The sequence below is a fragment of the Mirounga angustirostris genome, unplaced genomic scaffold, assembly GCF_029215605.1.
Source record: "Mirounga angustirostris isolate CCGP_5_RB_7025 unplaced genomic scaffold, mMirAng1.0.hap1 SCAF_5, whole genome shotgun sequence".
NCBI lineage: Eukaryota > Metazoa > Chordata > Mammalia > Carnivora > Phocidae > Mirounga > Mirounga angustirostris.
In genome coordinates this window covers 37,628,564-37,649,739 of record NW_026991713.1, presented here as the reverse complement: position 1 = coordinate 37,649,739, position 21,176 = coordinate 37,628,564, and the positions used below count along the sequence as shown (strand labels likewise).

The following is a 21,176-nucleotide window of genomic DNA, read 5'->3' as shown; positions in this document are numbered from 1 at the left end:
TTACAGAAACAATATCCCTAGTGGTTAAATTAACATAAGGTTGGGCGCCTGGGTGGCTCAGTTGCTTAAGCGACTGCCTTCGGCTCAGGTCATGATCCTGGAGTCCCTGGATCGAGTCCCGCATCGGGCTCCCTGCTCGGCAGGGAGTCTGCTTCTCCCTCTGACCCTCCCCCCTCTCATGTACTCGCTCTCTCTCATTCTCTCTCTCTCAAATAAATAAATAAAATCTTAAAAAAAAAAAAAATTAACATAAGGTTATTATGCTGCCCCAAGTAAGCAATTACCCAATTTGGAGGGTTTCCTGGAACAGTCAGTTGATACTGCTCAAGGCCAAGTATCTGTAATTTAGGTGAGATGTCCCCGTGTGAATAAAGCAATATCATGCCCTCTTAGAAATGCTTAAAGCCTTCTCTGTGTACAATAGTAGTCTTTTGAGCTAGTCACTGTTTTTTACTGAGCGTTTACCTCATGAGACTCTTTCTTATTTGTGTTAATGTGACAGAAGAGTACTGCTTGGGTTCACATTCATTCACACTCGCAGGCATTTATTTAAAAATAATTATTGAGGATTTGCTGTGTGCCATTAATGAGCTAACACATGGTCTCTGCCCACAGGAAACAGCTTCTAGTGCAGGTACAAGAATTACTCAAATAAGCACACAGACATGTAAAATGGGAAATTCATCCCATTTGCCTTGGCGTCAGAAAGCACTGGGTTGCAGTCTGCCGCATGTTAGTTTTGTAATTCTGGGGAGTTACTTGACCTCTCTGAGGCTCATTTCTCATCTGTAACATGAGAATAACAGTGTCCTCCTCAAGGGATAGTGTGTGGATTAAATGATTTGATATATATAAATTACCAGACGCAAACCTGGCATATGGGCGATTAACAAAATATTAGTTCCTTTTCCTACCTCAAAACTGTTCCTTTTTCTTCTTATTCCAGATCTCCCTTAAAGACAATATAAACTTGACATCCAGAGATGAAAACAAAACAAAACAAAAAAACCCTCAGGTTTCTCTGATACCGTCCTTCCTCCTACTTCTAGTTCCTTTTTGATTTGGTTCTATAATAGGTCCTCTTCCCCCATGTTTTCATTACTTATTTGCTCCTCTTGGCTAGTTAAGAGATCCTAACTGATTCCATTTCCTTGTTTGCCTCTCAAGTCTGACCTGAAATCCATTTCTAAGCAGAGTGTTCTCCAGCTCTAGACCTTTTAATTTGCCTGCACTTCCTTAACAAGGCATTCCAGGCTTTTAAGATAAGGCTTGCATTGGTCTTCCTTGTCTTGGCTCATGGTATGCTCCCCCCGCCAACATCTCCTATTTCAGCAGCTTTAATGCACTTGCACTTCTAAAACAGAACCTGAATTTTGCCTAATTTTTGTATCTATCTCACTGCCATTGCCATTGAAAAATAATATTTCTGTCAATTTTCAGTGCCTCCTCCCTCAGCTACCTTCACTTTTCACCTGTTTAATAAAAGCCAGTTGAAAAGTTTGTACAAGCTAAAGAGAAGCCAGAGCATCCCCCTTGTCTTTATATCCTCACTTCTCAGCCATGTTGTCTATACTCCAGGTTCTCCTCTCCTTTAGGACACTTGCATCCACTACAGTGGCCTCAGTGCGCATCACTGTATCCGAATTGCTCTCCCAAAGAACACCAATACCTATGTGTTCCTTTTCAATGGATTGACCTGGAGTCCTTACCTCATTTGATCTCTCTTCAGTATTTGATGCTGGGGACTACTTCTGTCTCCTCGAAATTCCCTACAACGGCATTGTTCAATACAGTAGTTTGTAGCCACATGTGGCTATTTATATTTGAGCTTAATTAAAATTAAGTAACGTTTAAAATTTAGTTGTGCAGTGACATTAGCCACATGTGGCTATTGGGCACTCGAAAGGTGGCTAGTATGATTGGAGAACAAAATTTTAAATTATATTTATTTTTAATTAATTAAAATTAAAATTTAGCCAGCTACCTGTGGCTATGGTATTCTGAAAAGACAGAAACTTTCCATCATCACAGAAATTTCTATTGTACAAGGCTTCTCTAGAGACAGGATTGGCAAAGTTTTTCTTTAAGAGGCCAAAAAGTAAATATTTTTTGGCTTTGTGGGCCAGTTAGGTTCCATTGCAAACACTCAGTTCTGCTGTTATCAAGCAAAAGTAGCCACAGAGAGTGTATAAACAATTGAGCGTGGCTGTGTTTCAGTAAAACTTTATGTACACAAACAGATTGTGGGCCAGATTTGGCTTGTGATTATGGTTTGCAGATTCCTCTTGAGCCCTGTTTTCTTTAATATGCATTCTTTTCATTCTCCTCCTCTTTTTCTCTAAAAATCTCTTTCTTCAATCTTCCGTATTTCTCACACCCCTCCCTGCCTTCCATTTCTATCACTGCAACACTATTATTACAAGAAATCTTGCAACAGTCACCCTCCCCTTGTGTCCTACTTTAGCCCCTTATACCCATTGCCACAACACTGTGCTTTCATAACTTATCTAAGCCAGTTCCCCCCCCATTTGTAAATGTGTATAATAATAGTAATTGCCTGATAGGGTTATTGAAAGGAGTCAATGAAATGTGTATAAAATTGTGGTTATGGAGGATATAGAGTACACCAACACAGTATAAGTGGTTGTGACGTGGAGCCTGACTGTTTGACATGCATTCCACCAGTGTGGACCTTGGTTAGGCCACTTAACTTCTCTGTGCCTCTGTTTCCTCATCTATAAGAGGAGGATGATATTGGTGTATACACAGAGTCATTATGAGAATTGAATGAATTTGTGTTAACTGTTCTTAGCGTTGTCTTGGCACAACGTAAGTGCTCTGTTGTTTTTTGTTTTGTTTTCCCAGTTTTATAGATGGAGGAAGAAAGACCTTAGCATGTTAATTTGCCTGCAGTCCCACATCTAGTACCTGACATGCCTGGTATTTGAACTCTGGTTTTTTTGACCTCAGAGTTCAGACCCTTGAAACAACTATACTACATTCATTTCAACATCCACCAGTGCCTAACCACATTCTTCTAGTTGGAATTAATCTCTTTTTTACTGTACTTTCACCATACTCAGTTTCTACCTCTGCCAGGAAATTTGCCACATTTTGCTTCCTATTACAGTTATGTAAATCATTCTGGCTTTTAGAATGGTGGACATGGTCCCGATTATATTTTTTCCCCTTTTCTTTACAGTCTCAGGTCTAGCCAACGACAAATTATTGTTAAATTTGTTGGATGAAAAAACTTCTGAAGAGAAGATCATTATTGATAGCTAACATTGGGGGTTGTAATCTGCCAAAGTCTGCTTATAAAATAATGAATTATTCCGGGGCGCCTGGGTGGCTCAGATGGTTAAGCGTCTGCCTTCGGCTCAGGTCGTGATCCCAGGGTCCTGGGATCGAGCCCCACATCGGGCTCCTGGCTCAGCGGGGAGTCTGCTTCTTCCTCTCCCTCTGCCTCTGCCTCTCCCCCTGCTCATGCTAACTCTGTGTCTCAAATGAATAAATAAAATCTTAAAAAAAATAATGAATTATTCCTTATCATGGTTATACATTCCTCACTATTTTAGTATAGATTTAGTGTTTTAGTATGTAGATAGCCAAATATATCCATCATCTTTGAATTGTTTTCAGTATGTTATCCTTGGGTTTATTTAACTTCTAAAAAAGAGCTTGAACTTTTTTTTTGAAATTGTGCCAAAATAAAGACCCAAATAGGTGGTCATCAAGGAAGGAAATTGTAGTATGATCCAAGGAAGGGAGCTCCTATCAGAAGGTAAATTGTAAGTTGGACTTTCCAGTTAATTAATGGTGAATGTATGTCCAGTATGGAAATCAAAAGCTGGGACTACAGAGAGGGATGCAGCACTGTGACTACTAAATATGGTTGTGCTAGGGCGCCTGGGTGGCTCAGTTGGTTAAGCATCTGCCTTCGGCTCAACTCATGATCCCTGGGTCCTGGGATTGAACACCATGTCAGGCTCTCTGCTTAGCCGAAAGTCTGCTTCTCCCTCTCTCTCTGCCCTGCTTGTGCTCTCTCTGTCTCTTTCTCTGTCTGTCTCTCAAATAAATAAATAAAATCTTAAAAAAAAAACAACACAAATATGGTTGTGCCAGGGGTAGCTTTCAACAGTTATTTCCTACAGATTGAAATATGGCAGTTTGTGAAAGAATTTCATAGGTCACACTTTTGAAAATACAGTAAGTTTTATTCTTGAAATAGGAGGGAGTGGTCGAATTGAAAGGAACATTTTAAACTTTACCAATTCCACTTTCTGTACCCGGTTAATCAAATTCACAGAGTAATTGCTATCATTTTCCCCCTCTGAAAGAAGTTTTTTTTCTTTTTCTTTTTCTTTTTAGTGTCAGAGTTTTATTTCCTTTTTATAATGTTTAAAAGTGGTTTAACAAATACATGCCTAAATAACAAAATTTTAGCTCTCAACAAAGAGAAGTTTGGTAATCATGAGAATTGATGGGAATAGAAGAATCATGTGAAAATCTGGCACTAGTTTCTTCTGGTACCTAGAGATCAAGACTATGGAACTTGTCAGGCTCCCAACCTCTTAAAAATCCTTCAGATATCTACCTACATTCATCCACTCAGCTCAGTGTGTGGGCCAAGTACACACTCCAATTTAACTTGTTTGATGAACAAGGTCAACGTGAAATACAGGGTGGGCTAAAGTCAAATATTAGGAAGACAGGATTCAGCATAGGCTAAGGGGAAGAAGTGAAGTCAAATTCAAACAAGATTCCCTCTGAAGAGCTGAGTCCAAGGTTTTATGCTAGATGTAAACTAGCAGGGGTTAATGAGAAAAAGGAAAGGGAAAATAGAAAATCATGCACAATGAAGTTTGGGAAGAATTTCAAGAGCTTTCTTCTTTTTTTCTTGTAAAGATTTTATTTATTTACTCGAGAGAGAAAGTGCACACAGAGGGAGAGGGAGAAGCACACTCCCCACTGAACAGGGGCCCCAACGAGGAGCTCAATCCCAGGACCCTAGGATCATGACCTGATGAGCCAAAGGTAGACGCCTAACTGACTGAGCCACCCAGGCACCCCTGCCAAGAGCTTTTGTCTTAATGGAGTTCCTTCTGAAGACTCTCAGTTCCACCTCTGTGAGCTCAGACACTAATGATGGTGCATCTTGACTTCTTTTTAGGGACATCTAACATTATTATACTGACTACATAATTAAGGCAGCTGACATTACCCTGTTTTTGGTTTGTTTGTTTGTTTATTTGTTTTGCCCTGGAAAGTATCTGTCTGCCTCTCAAATTGTGAAATATGAAATATTTTAAAATATTTTAAAGTTTGTTTGAATTTGCTAAAATTGATGGGTTTGAGAACTTTTCTATCTGTCAGTCAGGATAGACTAGGTTGTGCTGCAGGAATAAATGACCTTCAAATACCTCTAGTTTAAAATAGCCCAGGTGTCTCTCATTCATATAAATTTGTCTTTGGTTACCCAGGAGATTTGCTTCATGTCAGCTGTACTCATTCAAAAATACAGGCTGACAGGGCAGTCACCATTTGGAATGTCATTGGTCCTTGTGGCAGAGAGAAGGAAGTGTGGAAAACACGCTGGATCTTGAGGACTTCTTGCATTACTTCTGTAGCCATGTTCATGGGCCACGGCAAGCTTCATGACCATGCCTCAATTCAAGTGCAGTTTTACAAGTGCCTGGAATGAGGGCAACCAAAAACATAGTGGACAGCAAGCAGGACTGATGAACACAGATTTATGATAGATCTCCATGTGATTTGAAAGTTCTATGTAGCCATTATTAGTATTACTATATTAACTGCTTGAGGTTGATTCTGGTGAGAAAAATAAAGAAAAAGAAGAGGCAAAAGTTTGATGATCCAAGTTTCAGTTTCTTAAAACTGAGTTTAGCTGTTGTCGTAAGTATAAGAAATACTCCTTTTTACCAGAAGAAAATTGAAAAGAGATGCTTTTATTTAATTAAATTTTTTCATCAATGGTAATTATAATGATATGGAGTTGATAATTCAGTCAAACGAAGAGCCAAGCAGTCTTCTGTTAAAATTTATATTTTTACTTAAATATATTTAAATCATCCATTTAATTCATAAATACATGTTAGTAAAAATCAAATTACACAGAAGTATTTATTACAGAAAAATATAGACTATCCCTTTTCTTTTTTTTTTTTAAGATTTTTATTTATTTATTGAGAGATAGTGATAGAGAGAGAGCATGAGAGGGGGAGAGTCAGAGGGAGAGGCAGACCCCCCGCCGAGCAGGGAGCCCGATGCGGGACTCGATCCCGGGACTCCAGGATCATGACCTGAGCCGAAGGCAGTCGCTCAACCAACTGAGCCACCCAGGCGCCCCTAGACTATCCCTTTTCATACTGTGCCATCAATTTTTCTTTTGCCCAACTTTACCGCTATTAATATTTACTTGTATATTGTTCTAGACTCCTTGTGCTTTTATACAGCACAGAGATAAACATACCAGCATCTTGCTTTGAATAAATTATAAGTACTGTGTATTATATCTTTATATCAATCCAATGGGGGGAAAATAACATTTCATTATTGTTTTAATGTTCATTTTCCTGATTGTCTCATAATTTTTTGCTTATTGGCCGTTATCAATTTTTTCCCCTCAATGGATAGTGTGCTGAGGTTCTTTAACTTTTGGATTTTTAATTTTTTTCATATTGATTTTTAGGTACATTTTATATATTGTTGAAGTTAAAAATATGTCTTTCCCCTTGTTATTTATGTTGAAAATATGCCTTACCCACTTCTCAGCTTTGTATTGTCCTCTCTTTGGGCAATATATATATATATTCATACACACATACATGAACAGCTACATACACACACATACGCTCATCTGCGTGTCCAGGTTCAGGCAGCTGATTGGAGTACATCTCAGAATCCAGGTAAGGATCTTTGCTCATGTGTCAGTGAATGCATATTTTGGTTACTAGAGTCCTTCGTCCTGTGATTGAGAGCAAAGGGGATTTCCAGGTGGCAATGGCATGTAGGGTTTCTAGGCCTCCTGGAAGTCATACAGAATCCTGTCTCTGTTCTACAGGTCTTAAATATTCTAGAGGATCATCCATACATAAACTCTCCCTATTTCAGAAAGTTAGACTGGGCTGGTGAGAGTTCGTGTAATGTGTGTGTAGGTGGGGGAATATGTGTCTATGGCTTATGTCTTGATTATCCATCCAAACACCTATGGCCCATTTTTTACTCCTATCTTCCTCTGATTGTGGTGTTATTTCAGACTTGTATTGAGAGCCTTTAGGGAGATTCTTTATTCCCTGCTTGGGGTTTATAGTTGCCCCATAAATATATTCTATGGTATGGTTGTATAATTTTTTCTACACATTGTTTTCTTTCTTTCTTTTATTTTAACTTGACAGCACATAAGATGTCATGGAAATCTTTCTGTATCAGTACACTTGGATCTACCATGTTTTTCATGACTTTTGGATTTAACAGTCATTCTACTTCTGTTTGCTTCATGTAGTCCAAATTTTGCCCCTGCTCTGATCTGGTGGTAGCACCATTTCTAGTGGTTCCATTATTGCTATCAATTTATTTTCAGTTTTGTATTTTTTTCTGTTATTCAAGTGAGCTGTGGGGTACATTCAGATTTCTTTCAATTTTCTGCAGAAGAAATTCAGGGTTGAGATGTGGTAGAATAAAGAATATGAAGTTTTTTCCTTTCTTTCTTTAACAACTAAAAGCTGACTGAATTTAAAGAGAAAACTCTTCACAAGACTCTACTGACAAAACATTCAAGTAGTTGTATCTAGAAACTACATAGCCCTGGCAAAGACTCTGATATATATGCATAATACATATGGGAAGATTGGAGCATCATGAAAGAATGAGTATAGTAAGCATTAGTCACAAATTTATGCTTGTACAGAAATTGTACAAAAAACCCTGATGCTTGTAAAATTGACTATGGATAAATAAACAAATATAATTGTACCACCACATCATTATATAAATATAAATATAAGTACTTAGGCATATGTATATGTATACCTATACATATATACATACATATATATACACACAGAGATAGCATATAATACATATGTGTAAATATACTATATCATATATATTACATACAGATTTTATACATACATGAATATATTATTGGCATATGTCAGGGATCAGTATAAAAAATGAAACCAGAAGAGAGTATTATGAATTTCTTAGGGGAAGAAATTGCAAAGGAAAATGATGAGTTTATTTGGCTACATACAAATTTCAAATATTTTTATGTCAGGAAACACCATGAATTGAAATTCATGAATAAATTGAGAAAATAATTTGTAACCATGTCAGACGTAAATTCATTGTTCAGTATAAGGAACTTTTAAAACTTGATAAGACATTGTTCTTAATACCAGTAGTCAAACCAAAATTAAAACCATTTTTCACTTCTCAAACTGAAGAAGATTGAGAATAATCTGTATTTGGAGGAGTGTGATAAAATGGGATTTCAGGTATTGCTGATTGTAATATAAATTGATTCAATATTTCCAGAAGGAATTTAATTACTTGTTGTATGTGTTTGATTGTAGGAATACTTGCCTGCAAATGTAATAAAAAACGATGTAACCAGTATTTCTCTATAAGAAACACCATTCCAAGATCATTTAAAATAATGGCAGTATTACGAAAGGCAATTTGCAACAACACAGGGTTAACATTATTATTGACTAGCCATTGAATAGAATATTATGCCATCATTAAATGTGTGTGTGTGTGTGTGTTAATTTTCCCGGCCCTTGGGGAAGGCTCATAATGCAATCTTAAACATAGGAGCAAAATATTTACATATATAAAAAGTAAAATACCCCAAAGTATATTTTCTCAGTGGGCATTAGTTATTTTAATAATCTGGGGAGATAACCCATTTAAAACCTGCTCATGAATTTAGAAGGGGCAGTGAAGAGATAGCACATAGAAGGCATTCAATTGACCTTTACTGAAATGATTTGGTTTAAAATGAAATAAGAATCTGTCATGGTAGAATAATCAAATCTTTGAGCTGGGAAGCTCCTTGCAGGTCACTTGGCCCAGTCAGCCACAGTAAACCAATCTTTAAGTCTAGCCAATTTATAGTGGTATATTCATTAACTCTTACCTCCTCTGGAGCCATGCCAATTTGTTATCTCCTGCAACAGTTCTTGTTTAACACTGCTTGCGGGCCCTGCCCTTTATTTGAATTTCCTTTCTGCCTGTCCTAAAGGGTACCCTTAAAATTCTAACCCAGCCAAATGCTATAGAAAAAACTATGACCCCAATCCCATCCTCACCCATGAAAACCTGGTGCAGAGTCTAGACTTGTACTCTAGCCAGGCTCTAAGGTGGCAATGCAAACATTGCCACCTCCCCTGGTGGTGTCAGAGAAGGTTATATTGTGAGTCAGACCTTTCATTCTGCCTAAGGTAGAGAGGTAAGGAGGCTCTTCCATCTGGCAGCGTCAGTGGAGACCACGTGGGAAAACAGTAAAAAGGTGCCTCCTCTCAGCCAGGATAGTGTCATGGAAGCCTAGTGGGATCCTGAACTTTCACCCTAATCCGGCAGTGATGAGATACCCCTCACACCCGCCAGTGTCCAAGGAGGCCATTATGGGAACTGGGACTAACACCTGTACCTGGGAGTAATGAGGCATCCCTCTCCTCCACCGACAGTGTTAGGGGAGGTCTGGAATACAAACAGGATCTTTAAATAAGCTCCAGAGTCTCATAATAAAATACTCACAATGTCTAGGATACAATCTCAAATCACTCGTCATTCCAAAAACCAGGAAAATCTTAACATGAGTGGGAAAACAATCAATAGATGCCAACCCTGAGATGACACAGAGATTGGAACTATCTGATAAGGCTTTTAATGCAGCCATCATCAAAATGCTTCAACAGACAATTATAAACATACTCAAAATATTTTTTTTAAGTCACAATAAAGAAATAGAAAGCTTCAGCATAGAAACACAAGATATAAAGAAAAACCAAATGGAAATCTGCGAACTGAAAAATACAATTACCAAAATAAAAACTCACCAAATTGGCTCAACAGCAGAATGGAGACCACAGAGGAAAGAATCAGTGAACTTGAAGATAGAAAATAAGTTATTTATAAATGAAATAATTAATATGATGTTAATACTGATGTGTGTCTAGATGTCTAAAGACTTGGGTTGCAGGTATGGCATTATCCAATTTCTTGCCAAATGTCCTGGGAATTATTCTTGTTAAGTCTCTGTTCTCTCAACTTTAAAATGAGATAGTAAAAACTGCCCTGGCTACTCTACCTGGATCTTAAATCCAATGTTTCTTGAACATTCACTAGTATTTTTATTCATTCATTTATCAAATATATATTGAATGCCTAATATGAGAACTGCTATAGTAGATCCTAGGACTGTAAGGAGAATATGACATTGTTTCTGCTATAAGGTAGATTACAGTATAATGAAGGAGACATATAAGTACACCAATTGTCAATACAGTGTGATAAGTACCATGGCAGACATATGTGCATAGGGCTTTGGATCTGCTTGGGGGAGGGTGGTGGTAAAGGTAAAGGATAGCCACAGAAAAAGCAGCTGACTGGACTCAGGAATTACAAATTTTGTAATTCATTGAAGCTGAAATGTGGGAAGCTGGATGGGGAGAAACAAAGCTGAGATGAATGGGCTTTGCATGCCATTGGAAGATACATGGTTTTTATTCTGAACTTCATGGAACAGTATTAAATAACTTTGAGCACTATTTGGTATGAGAACATTTACATTGAGGGAAAATATTCTTTAAAAACTTTTTTTTAAATTTGAGTATAGTTGACACACAATGTTACATTAGTTTCAGGTGTACAACATAGTGATCGAACTTCTTTATACATTATGCTGTGCTCACTGCAAGTATAGCTACCATCTGTTACTGTAAAATGCCATTATAATATCAACTGTATTCCTTATGCTATGCCTTTCATCTTCTTGACTTATTCGTTACATAACTGGAAGCCTGTATTTTCTACTTACCTTCATCCATTCCCCCACCTCCTTCCCTCTGGCAACCATCAGTTTGTTCTCTGTATTTATAGGTCTGATTCTCCTTTTTGTTTGTTTATTCATTTATTTTGTTTTTAGATTCCACATAAGAGTGAAATCATATGGAATTTGTCTTTCTCAGTCTGACTTATTGAGGAAAAACATTCTAATAGCATAGGAGATGACTTGAGAGGATGGGCTGAGGCCTGAGGCAGGGAGATTAATTAGGAGGCAGTAATTCTAACCCAGGTTATCAATGAGAGAACTGAACATTTACGGAGATTAATGTGATGTTACATATGGCCGATTAAATGTAGAGAATGAGGGATCAAATCTGACTCTGGGGTTTCTAATTCAGGTCCCGGGGTTGCAAGGTTGTTCCTTGAAGTATGGAAAACAGGAGAAGGGGAGGGTTTGCATTTGGGATGGGGCAGTGGGTTGAGGTGGGGTGAAAATGACTATAGTTTTGGACATGTTATTCTTTCCAAATAGAGATTTTGTTGGGTAGGAAAAATTTTTTACTGTACCCCTCTAGGTTCTTTTGGCTGATCTATTAATTGATGTAATTTGAAATTAACGAGAAAAACTAATTTCGAATGTATGGGAGCCTCACACAGACATGAGAGAGTCAAATAGTCAGACTACTGAGGCTTATATGGCATCCTGAGCTAAGGTGAAGGGGGTAGGGGCCTAGAGCTTCAAAGGGAAGGAAGACAATTCACAGGAAGATGGAAAGAGCAAATGTTTTTTTGCAGAGACCGTGGGACATAGAGAGGAATTGGAACAAATAAGCCCTGCCAAGCCCTCCCCCCACAGCCTACCATGCTTAGCCCATACCCTTTGTAGTTACCTTTGGTGATAGATCTTTTCCTGGACCAGGCTGTCTAACTAAATTCTTAGAAGCAGTTAAGGAGGGGGGAGGCTAAAGGTCTTCCTGAGTCTTTTGGGCCTTGATTGTCTTCTGCTCAAAATAATCCACATGTCAAAGTAGCATGTTTTAAGGATGCTCATTCTGAAACCCTTCAATGTCCAGCAGACTGTGGCTATAAGGGTCCAGAAAGGAGGTCAGGACTGGAGCTAAAGATGGAAGTTGAAACCATATGAGTATAAAGATTACCCAGGGAGTGTATGCAGAGTGAGCCAAGGGATGGATATGGAGCCTTAGGAATCTTGGTCAAAGATTTGACAGAGGAAAAAGATTCCATGAAAGGTATTGAGAAGGAATAAGTAAAGCGGTAGGAGAACAGTCAGCAGATGATAAAGTGAATTCTTCCTGTTCTTTGGTATTGAGGGGGCCCCTTTTTTTTGTGCACTGTCATGAGCATAATTAATTATTGGGCACAAAGTGTGGTAGAGTAGAACTTGTAGATAAAAAAAGAGAATGATGACAAAAACATTTGCTCTTCCAGCAAGCCAATATTCCAATATTTTGTTTCAGAAACAGAAACAAAATAAAAAAAAAATAGAAATAAATATTTTTGTGAGAAAATCCCATAAAACATCTTCCCTTATTTCTGCCACAAAATGTTAAGCAAGCTACCTTTTTTTCTTGGCATATTAGCTCATTATGGCCACATTTATGCTGCGTATCCAGTAACTCTAGGAATGTCCAAATCAAACACATTCAGCAGTTGTTTCCATGTATCTCTAGGTTGTCATGGGTCAGATGATCCAGGATGGGCATGACTGGAAACATGGTTCCAAAAGACATATTATCTGACTCGGTTGGGTCCCCGCTTTTTTTGGGCTCTACTCCCACCTGCAAATAGCTGCTTTGGGTAGGAGGCTGAGGAGGCAGCTGTAATACCGGGAGGCTCTTCTGGAGGAAGTAGAGGTGCAGGTGAGTGAGCCCAGCTGTGCAAGTGCTTTCAGGCCTCTGCTGATTCAGCAAAGCATGCTCCCACGGATGAACCCACATGGAGGTGGGGCCAGGGGAAGAAGAGACAATATTTTTGAACAAATATCGAACCTATCACACTTGGCGATTAAGAATCTTCACGTTAATTACTTTTTGTGCTGTGCTGTCGGGTAGTCATAGTCCGATTATTGAAGCGTGGAGGGTCATTTGACCCTGATTAAGTGATCCCTCCTCCTGCTGAGTTCTGTATGTGTAATTTCTTAATACCGCCACTAAATCTATAGCTGCTTTTAATTCACTGCCTCCTTTCACACAGGGCTTTTTGAGTGAAGACCTGAAGGTGATCCTCTGCTACCGGACAAGACTTTTTCTTCTTGCATCAACTTTTTTTTTTTTTTTCTTGTTATTTTGCATTGTTGCAATATTTGCTAATCTGACATTGGGACAAATAGACCACTGCTGTATTTGAATGCTTTATTCTAATCCCCTCCTCCTAAACAAGTGGCACATGCAAAGCTTTTTCTTTTGGAAAAATGAGATATATTTCCTTAAAAAGTATCTCCATCTATCTACATGATATCCGTATTTTCACAGGAAGGCATTGATCAATTAGCAGATGAAAAGCACTAAATTGCAAAGGCCTTTGAAAAAATTAATTAAAATTTTATATGCTTGTCCATTCTTTATTCAAATTATGAAACATCTCGAAAACACACACAAAAAAAGCAGAACAAAGCTTATCTATTCTTTGTGCAACTGGAGGCATCACACTTAGTTGATGCAAAAAAAATGTATATATAAATAGCTCTTTTAAAGAATTGAATTTTCCAGTAAGTTTGTCTTTTTACAGCAGATACCCAAACTCAGTACACATCTACCATTTGTCTCTCAGCCTAATGTTTGCTTGGCCTGCATTGCTCTTACATGCAATTCATTTCATCCATGTAACCGAGATTATTTTGGTGCTTCATACTTTAGTTTCGTCCTAAGCAATTAAATCCACAAAGTTATCCCCTTGAAATGTGAGATATATTTTTTTCTAGTGCACATCAAAATAAATACATATTTATTAAAATAAAGATGTCCCTTCTGGGGGTACGTGGGTGGCTCGGTCGTTAAACGTCTGCCTTCGGCTCAGGTCATGGTCCCAGGGTCCTGGGATCGAGCCCCACGTCTGGCTCCCTGCTCAGTGTGGAGTCTGCTTCTCCCTCTACCCCTTCCCCCAACTCGTGCTCGTGCACTCCTTCTCTCTCAAGCAAATAAATAAAATCTTAAAAAAAAAAGATGTCCCTTCTGTACCATCTTAAATATCTACTTTGTAGACATCATTATCTGGCATACTATGCATGGGGAAACACTTTTAAGGGCAGTGGTACCAAACTAGAAATATAGAAACTGGTTAAGCAATAATATATTTTGGAAAGAATTATTGACACTTACCTTCCAATTTTTCAGGTTTGTGGAAGGAATGCTTAACATTTGTTACAATGCCATCGATCGTCATATTGAAAATGGTCAAGGAGATAAGATTGCTATCATCTACGACAGTCCTGTTACAAACACTAAAGCAACTATTACCTACAAAGAGGTTCTGGAGCAGGTAATATCATAAATGTTCTGTATATGTTATTTGGAAATCATATAGAAATTACTTAAATAACCTGCATTCACATTGTGTAACCTTTACTTCACTTAATTCATTGACCTACATTACTGTGGTTTCCTTTTGATGCAAATTGGAAAAACTAGAGATATGTTAACTCATTTAGATAGATAGCTTTTATCCCTTATATTTGTATGTTTCAGTACTGGAAGAGACTCATTTTACAGCGAGGGCTTAGCAAGCCTCTAAGAATATGTGTAAGTCCTCTCCTGGCCTTTGCTTCTATCTACGTTGCCATCACGTCAGTCCAGCTACTTTTCAGCTCTCGCAGTAGCGAAGCAGCCTCCCAACTTCCCCACTACCAGCCTCCCCTCCTGTTGGATCGCTACCTAACATGACACCGGAGTTTCCTCCTTAAGAAACAACTAGTTAAAAACCTTTTCCTTAAAAATTGCTATTACTTAGAGAGTAAAATCTGTACCCCCAGAATGTAGAAGCCATTTGTAATCAAGCATTTCCCGAGCTTCATTTCCAGACCTTCTTGGCCGTGCACACAACCGTTCTTCATCTTGGTTGTCCCGTCATGCCCTCTGGCTCTCCTCGTCCTTTACAGGTCTTTTTACACACTGTGCCCTTCCTTCATTTGCTCTTTTTTCTTGTTTATTTGTTCTTTCCCATCTGTGTAGTTCTTGGGTGAATCACAATATTGACAGATGAAGTACAAGATTTTTTTTTTTTAACATTAGGGTAGAAATGAGGTTTCAGAAATAATTATGAATGTATTTGGGTATTGTGGACTGTGTAACATGTATTCTAGCTCTGTGGGGGCATTTATTTACATATGATTTAAAGGGAGATAAAAGCATAGGGAAGGGTTTCTACTTTGATGGTATTGACATTTTATTTATTTATTATTTATTTATTTGTTAATTTAATTAATTAATTTAGAGAGAGTAGGGGGAGGGGCAAAGGGAGAGGGAGAGGGAGAGAGGGAGAGAAGCAGACTCCTCACTGAGCATGAAGTCCAACACAGGGCTCCATCTCACAACCCTGAAATCATGACCTGAGCCAAAACCAAGAGTTGGATGCTTAACTGACTGAGCTACCCAGGCGCCCGACACTATTGACATTTTAAGCCAGAGAATTCTTTGTTATGGGGAACTGTTATGTACGCTGTACGGTGTTTAGCAGCATTCCTGATCTTTACCCATTAGATGCAATAGCTCACCTCCCGTAGTTGTAATGACCAAAAATGTCTCCAAGCGTTGCTGAATGTCTCCTGGGTGGCAAAATGGTTTCTAGTTGCGAACTACTGGTTGAGCAGAGTTGGTTTTACTAGGGTTTAGAAGCATTTGCTTTTAGTATATGTGCTGCCGAAGCGAGCACGAAGCATTTGCTTTTAAATTAAGGCTTTTGAAAGCACATTCTCTTCTTTTGCTTTTTTAACCTACTTAGGGTTTGTACTGGATTTTTAGAAAATTTGGTCAACTTACCTTGACTCCCTGAAATTATATCCTTTTGCATCAACAATGTTCCTGTTTAGACTTCTAAGAGATTTCAAAAAAAGCAACTGGGACAATCCAATGTCTCCATCCTGAGTTGTTGCAAACAATCAAGAGAGAAATTTAAGCCAGTTTTGTTCAAGCTAGGTATCAGCCTGGTTGTATCAGTGAATGCTGGATTCTGCTGATTTAAACATAAGAGGAATTCATGAAAAGGGAAGACTAAAGAGACAGGTTCAGAAAAATGACACACCCCAAGGGAGAAGGGGCAGAGGTAAAAATTTAAGGAGAACCCACACATTGGTAACTAGACTTGCTGACTTGAGTTAACCCCCTAGACTGACATAGTAGGAATACCTAGTTGGCCAATTTTAGGTTACATGCCTAAAGTACTAGGCAGTGGAGGAAGAAATGTCTTCTCTTCTTTTGATTTCATAGTAGGAATTAGGGTCCTAGCTCCCTCTAGGACTCATACTGGGGGAATTCCAATCCAATAAGAAGGGAGTTCAAATGTTAGGCAGCCCAAGACAGAACAAAATAAAATAATGCCACAATTATACTGTTGGGTACTTTGTATTGGTCTGTAAGTGTGAACTCTATTTTCAGAATGAATTATACAGAAACAGAGCTCACACTGGGGCTGAGGAGAGAAAGAACTCCATTAGCAAACGACCTTGTTTTTCATCTGAGGCCACGTTTTATTATAAGAGATAATGTAAATTTCCTGATAACCTGCTGTACCCTGTGTTTTATTTTAGGTTTGCATTTTTGGCTTTTAGATGAGGGTTTGTCTATGATTAAAAACTTTACTCCTCTGATTTGGGCGTATTGTCACAGCTTCACTTTATTAATATTAAGGCCTAAGACACGGGTGAATCTTTTTTTTTTTTTTTTAAAGATTTTATTTATTTATTTGAGACAGAGAGAATGAGAGACAGAGAGCACGAGAGGGAGGAGGGTCAGAGGGAGAAGCAGACTCCCTGCCGAGCAGGGAGCCCGATGCGGGACTCGATCCCGGGACTCCAGGATCATGACCTGAGCCGAAGGCAGTTGCTTAACCAACTGAGCCACCCAGGCGCCCCGACACGGGTGAATCTTAATTAGCATACAGATTAGGATGCTTACTTATATATTTCCAAATATTATCTATACCAATATTGAATTTGATACATAACCATCAGAACCAAAGAGAAAGCTTTAGAGAAACATAAACTAAGGAGAGTTAAATAATTTGCTGCTTTTTGTAAATCAATTACATAAGTATATGGTAAAGACATACACATTTTGCTTAGAAACATTTCTGCTAACTCATCTTGATTTTCTAATATTGAGTCTAGACTCTTAGACCCTTTTGAGGTTTGTGCTGGTTCATTGGTTTCAGTTTAGCCTGACATCAAAGTACTTAAAAGTCCTGTTTCTCTCACCTGCTGACAGCTTCTGATTCCCCAGGCTTTTCTTCTCTAAAGTACTAAAGGAAGACGTGTTAGGAAAGAGGGAGGCATTGTGCTCCGCTTTGATTACCTGCTCCCGGTTCCCTGTGGCCTTTATTTTATTAAGTAGAGAAGACAGAGAAAGAAAGATTTAATGGTAATGCCACTGAGAACAAACAAAGAGAAGTGGCTTTGTACTTGTTTTAATCTCCCCTGTCTCATTTCTACTGGAAGTTTCTGACTAAGTAAAACTTAATTAAGTTAGTTAGCATTTCTTATTTAATTAGGGGACAGACACATTTTAGGCTAAATTGTTTCAGTGACATGAAGGATCTGAAGATTTTACAGAATGATTCAGAAGTAGAGCTTTTCCAAAACTGTCACCTTTTATGTAGATCTGATAATTTAAACAACCCTTTATTAAGACTTTCTGGAGAGAGATTTGAGCCAGGTTCAAGATCCATTGTTCATTCATTCAACAAATGTTTGTTTTATATGCCAAACCCTGTTGGGAACAAGGGATACAAAGTAAATGCACCCATTCCCTAATTTTAAGGAGCTAAGACCTTGCGTAACTGTAATAAAGGTTATGTTAGAGGGAAGTATTATGTTCTGTAGAAACACATGGGAAGGCATGCAGCTCAACCAACTGTTAATACAGCATAGAAAGGCTTTCTGGAAGAGTCAATGCCTAAAATTCGCCCAAATGACCAGAAGTGGGAAGGGAAATCATGGGAAGGAGTGTCCTGCAGACACAAGGAATAGCTCATACAGAGATATTCAGGGAAGGGAGAATCCAGTGCCTCCCCGGTGGCTTTGGCATAAAGTACAAGCACGAGTGATTAGCGAGATAAGGCTCCAGTGAACCAGACTCCCAGAATTCTGAGTGCCACACTACAGATTTGTACTTTATCTTGAGAGCATGGAGAGAAAAAAACAAAAAACAAAAACAAAGGTCCTCCCTGTGACCTTTGGTTCTGCATGATCAGCTCCTGTGACTTATTCCCTAGTCCCACTGTACTACACTGCACACCCCAGCCTCAGTGCATTGCACATCCCAGCCCCACTGCACTGCACACCCCTACGCCCCTGCACTGCACACCCTGACCCCACTGTACTGCACACCTCAGCCTCACTGCACTGTACACCCCAACCCCACTGCACTGCACACCCCGACCTCACTGCCCTGCACACCTCAGCCTCACTGCACTGTACACCCCAACCCCACTGCACTGCACACCCCGACCTCACTGCCCTGCACACCCCAGCCTCACTGCACTGCACACCCCAGCCCCACTGCACTGCACAACCAACCCCTCTACACTGCACATCCCAGCCCCACTGCACTGCACACCCCGATTCCACTGCACTGCACATCCTGACCCCACTGCATTGCACATTTCAGCCCCACTGCACTGCACTCCGATTCCACTGCACTGCACACCCAACCCCTCTACATTGCACATCCTGACCCCACTGCACTGCATACCTCAGGCCCACTGCACTGCACACCCCAACTCCATTGCACTGCACACCCGACCCCACAGCACTGCACACCCCAGCCCCACTGCACTGCACATCCCAGCCTCACTGCACTGTATACCCCAGCCCCACTACACTGCACACCCCAGCTCCACTGCACTGCACACCCTGACCCCGCTGCCTCCTGCAGTTAACTTTCAACTTGCTCCATTCCCGACTTGGAGCTTTGTACTTACCTACCTTCTGCTTGAGATAGTGTTTCTTCCAGATAGCTATGGTTCATGGTACCTGGATGTTATTTTCCATGGTAGCTGGATGAGATTTTCCCTGGCCATATTAAATACAAATGTTCCCATGTCTGTGCTACTTCGGACCTCCCTTTTCTGCTTTCTTTTTAATTTTGCCATTTATTACTCAGTATGGCTGTTTTTCTTTTACTTAGCTATCTTCTTTTGTGTTGTTTCCTCTTCCAGAATGTACTTTCCTTGAGGGAAGGGGCTTTTGTTCTGTTCACAGAGTGGGGACTGGTGCGTAGTGAACATGTGTTGAATGATGAAGGAATGAATGAAGGAAATACGATTTGAAATTTCTAAATGAGTCTAGCTTCCTTTAGTGTAGGAACTTCTTATCTTTGAATTTTATCGGTAATATAACACGAGCTTCTTTCTAAGTAAATTCTGACCTCTTACTACCTGTGAAGAATTGTAGCTTATTTACATTGGGCTTGGAAGTTCAAGATGAATATTTCCTCCATGAATTTTCCACACTTACAACCCAGATCTGCATTGCAGGAGAAATGGATGTGTTTATTGTGTCCTTCTCTTGGTAGCTCTTTTCAAGTTAGTGGTTCTATCAAAACTCAGTGAAATAAAGGGGTGTGTGTGAGTTTATGTTTGTATTTGGATGCGTATGTTATATATAGTACTCATCATTTTTAGAAATTCCTACTTCAAATTTATTTTCTCTATCTCTAATTTCATTTTGAGTTTACCTCCATTTGTGTGTGGTAAGTTTGCTCTTTTTTGGTATTCAAATAATTGTGATTTTTAAAAAAATTTAAATGTATTTTATTTTTATTTTTTAAAGATTTTATTTATTTTTTTGAGAGAGAGAGACATAGCACAAGAGAGAGCATGAGCAGGGGGTAGAGGGAGAAGCAAGCTCCCCTCTGAGCAGGGAGCCCGACGTGGGGCTCGATCCCAGGACCCTGAGATCATGACCTGAGCTAAAGGCAGAAGCTTAACCGACTGAGCTACCCAGTTGCCCCAGTTGTGAATTTTTATTTATTTGTTTGCTAAAAAAAATGTGACCACTAAAAGGCATTTGAGAAATTTTCACGAGTATATATATATGGGGAAAATTGATGAAACCCCGTGTGTGCTAAATTTTCCTGATTTAATTCGAACTGAAAGTGTCTATTATCTCCACTGAAGGTAATTCTTTGAGATATAATTATGCTGGTGATTGTAATTATGAAGGCTGAATAATTTGGAGGAGAAAATTACTCTGAAGTCAAGGGCCATGTCCCATTAGAAGTTTTCCCTCCAACTCTGACCTTTAGGATGCTCTTTTCAAAATATGAATTCCATCGTCTCAGAAATATGTCAGGGTAAGAAAATCTGATAGTTCTTTGTCTGTCACATCATCAGCATTTCCTTAAGCAAGAACCTATAACACAAAAACCAGAACATGCAGAAATTCAGTGCTGCCAGTGGTTGTCTTGTTGAGGGGAAGGGTTACAACAGTGCATATGCTTGGTTTTCTTTCTTTAAGCTTCTTAAATAAGCAATAAAAACTTCAGTTGTACTGCAGTCAGCTCTGCCAAAAGGTATATCTCTGTAAGGTGAATTACCTTCTCCACGCTCAGTGAGTAGGTGAATGATGCTAGTATGAGATTGAATTTACAGTGCTTTGTGTAGGTTTTTTTCCTAGCATGCCATTTTTTAAACTTAGGATGAAATGTCATATACATTCAGATTAGTACACAGAACATAAGTATAAAGCTTGTTAGATTTTTCACAAACAGAACACACCCACGTAACCAGATCAGGAGACAGAATATCCCCAGCCCCCAGAAGCACGTATTATTGCTTTGTTTTAGTCATTTCTTATTCAGCCTTTATGGGATTATTATTCAGACATCTATACACCATCCAGGATGACATTTACTAGCTTTTGAACTTTGTATAAACTGAATAATAGAATGTGTACTCACTGGCTTTTTTAT

General features: G+C 39.0%; 1 protein-coding gene across 4 annotated transcripts in view; it reads left to right on the top strand.

Annotated features, from left to right (window-relative positions):
* ACSS3 (acyl-CoA synthetase short chain family member 3) overlaps positions 1 to 21,176 on the top strand; it is a 140,667-nt gene that overhangs the window by 19,266 nt on the left and 100,225 nt on the right. For all 4 annotated transcript variants that reach the window (XR_006790593.3, XM_045872902.3, XM_045872901.3 and 1 more), the window contains exon 2: positions 14,388 to 14,532. Coding sequence is in view for 3 of the 4 variants with exons in the window: in XM_045872902.3 (XP_045728858.1) it covers positions 14,388 to 14,532 (145 nt within the window). In the remaining variant the exon portion in view is untranslated. The remainder of the gene's footprint in view (positions 1 to 14,387; positions 14,533 to 21,176) is intronic.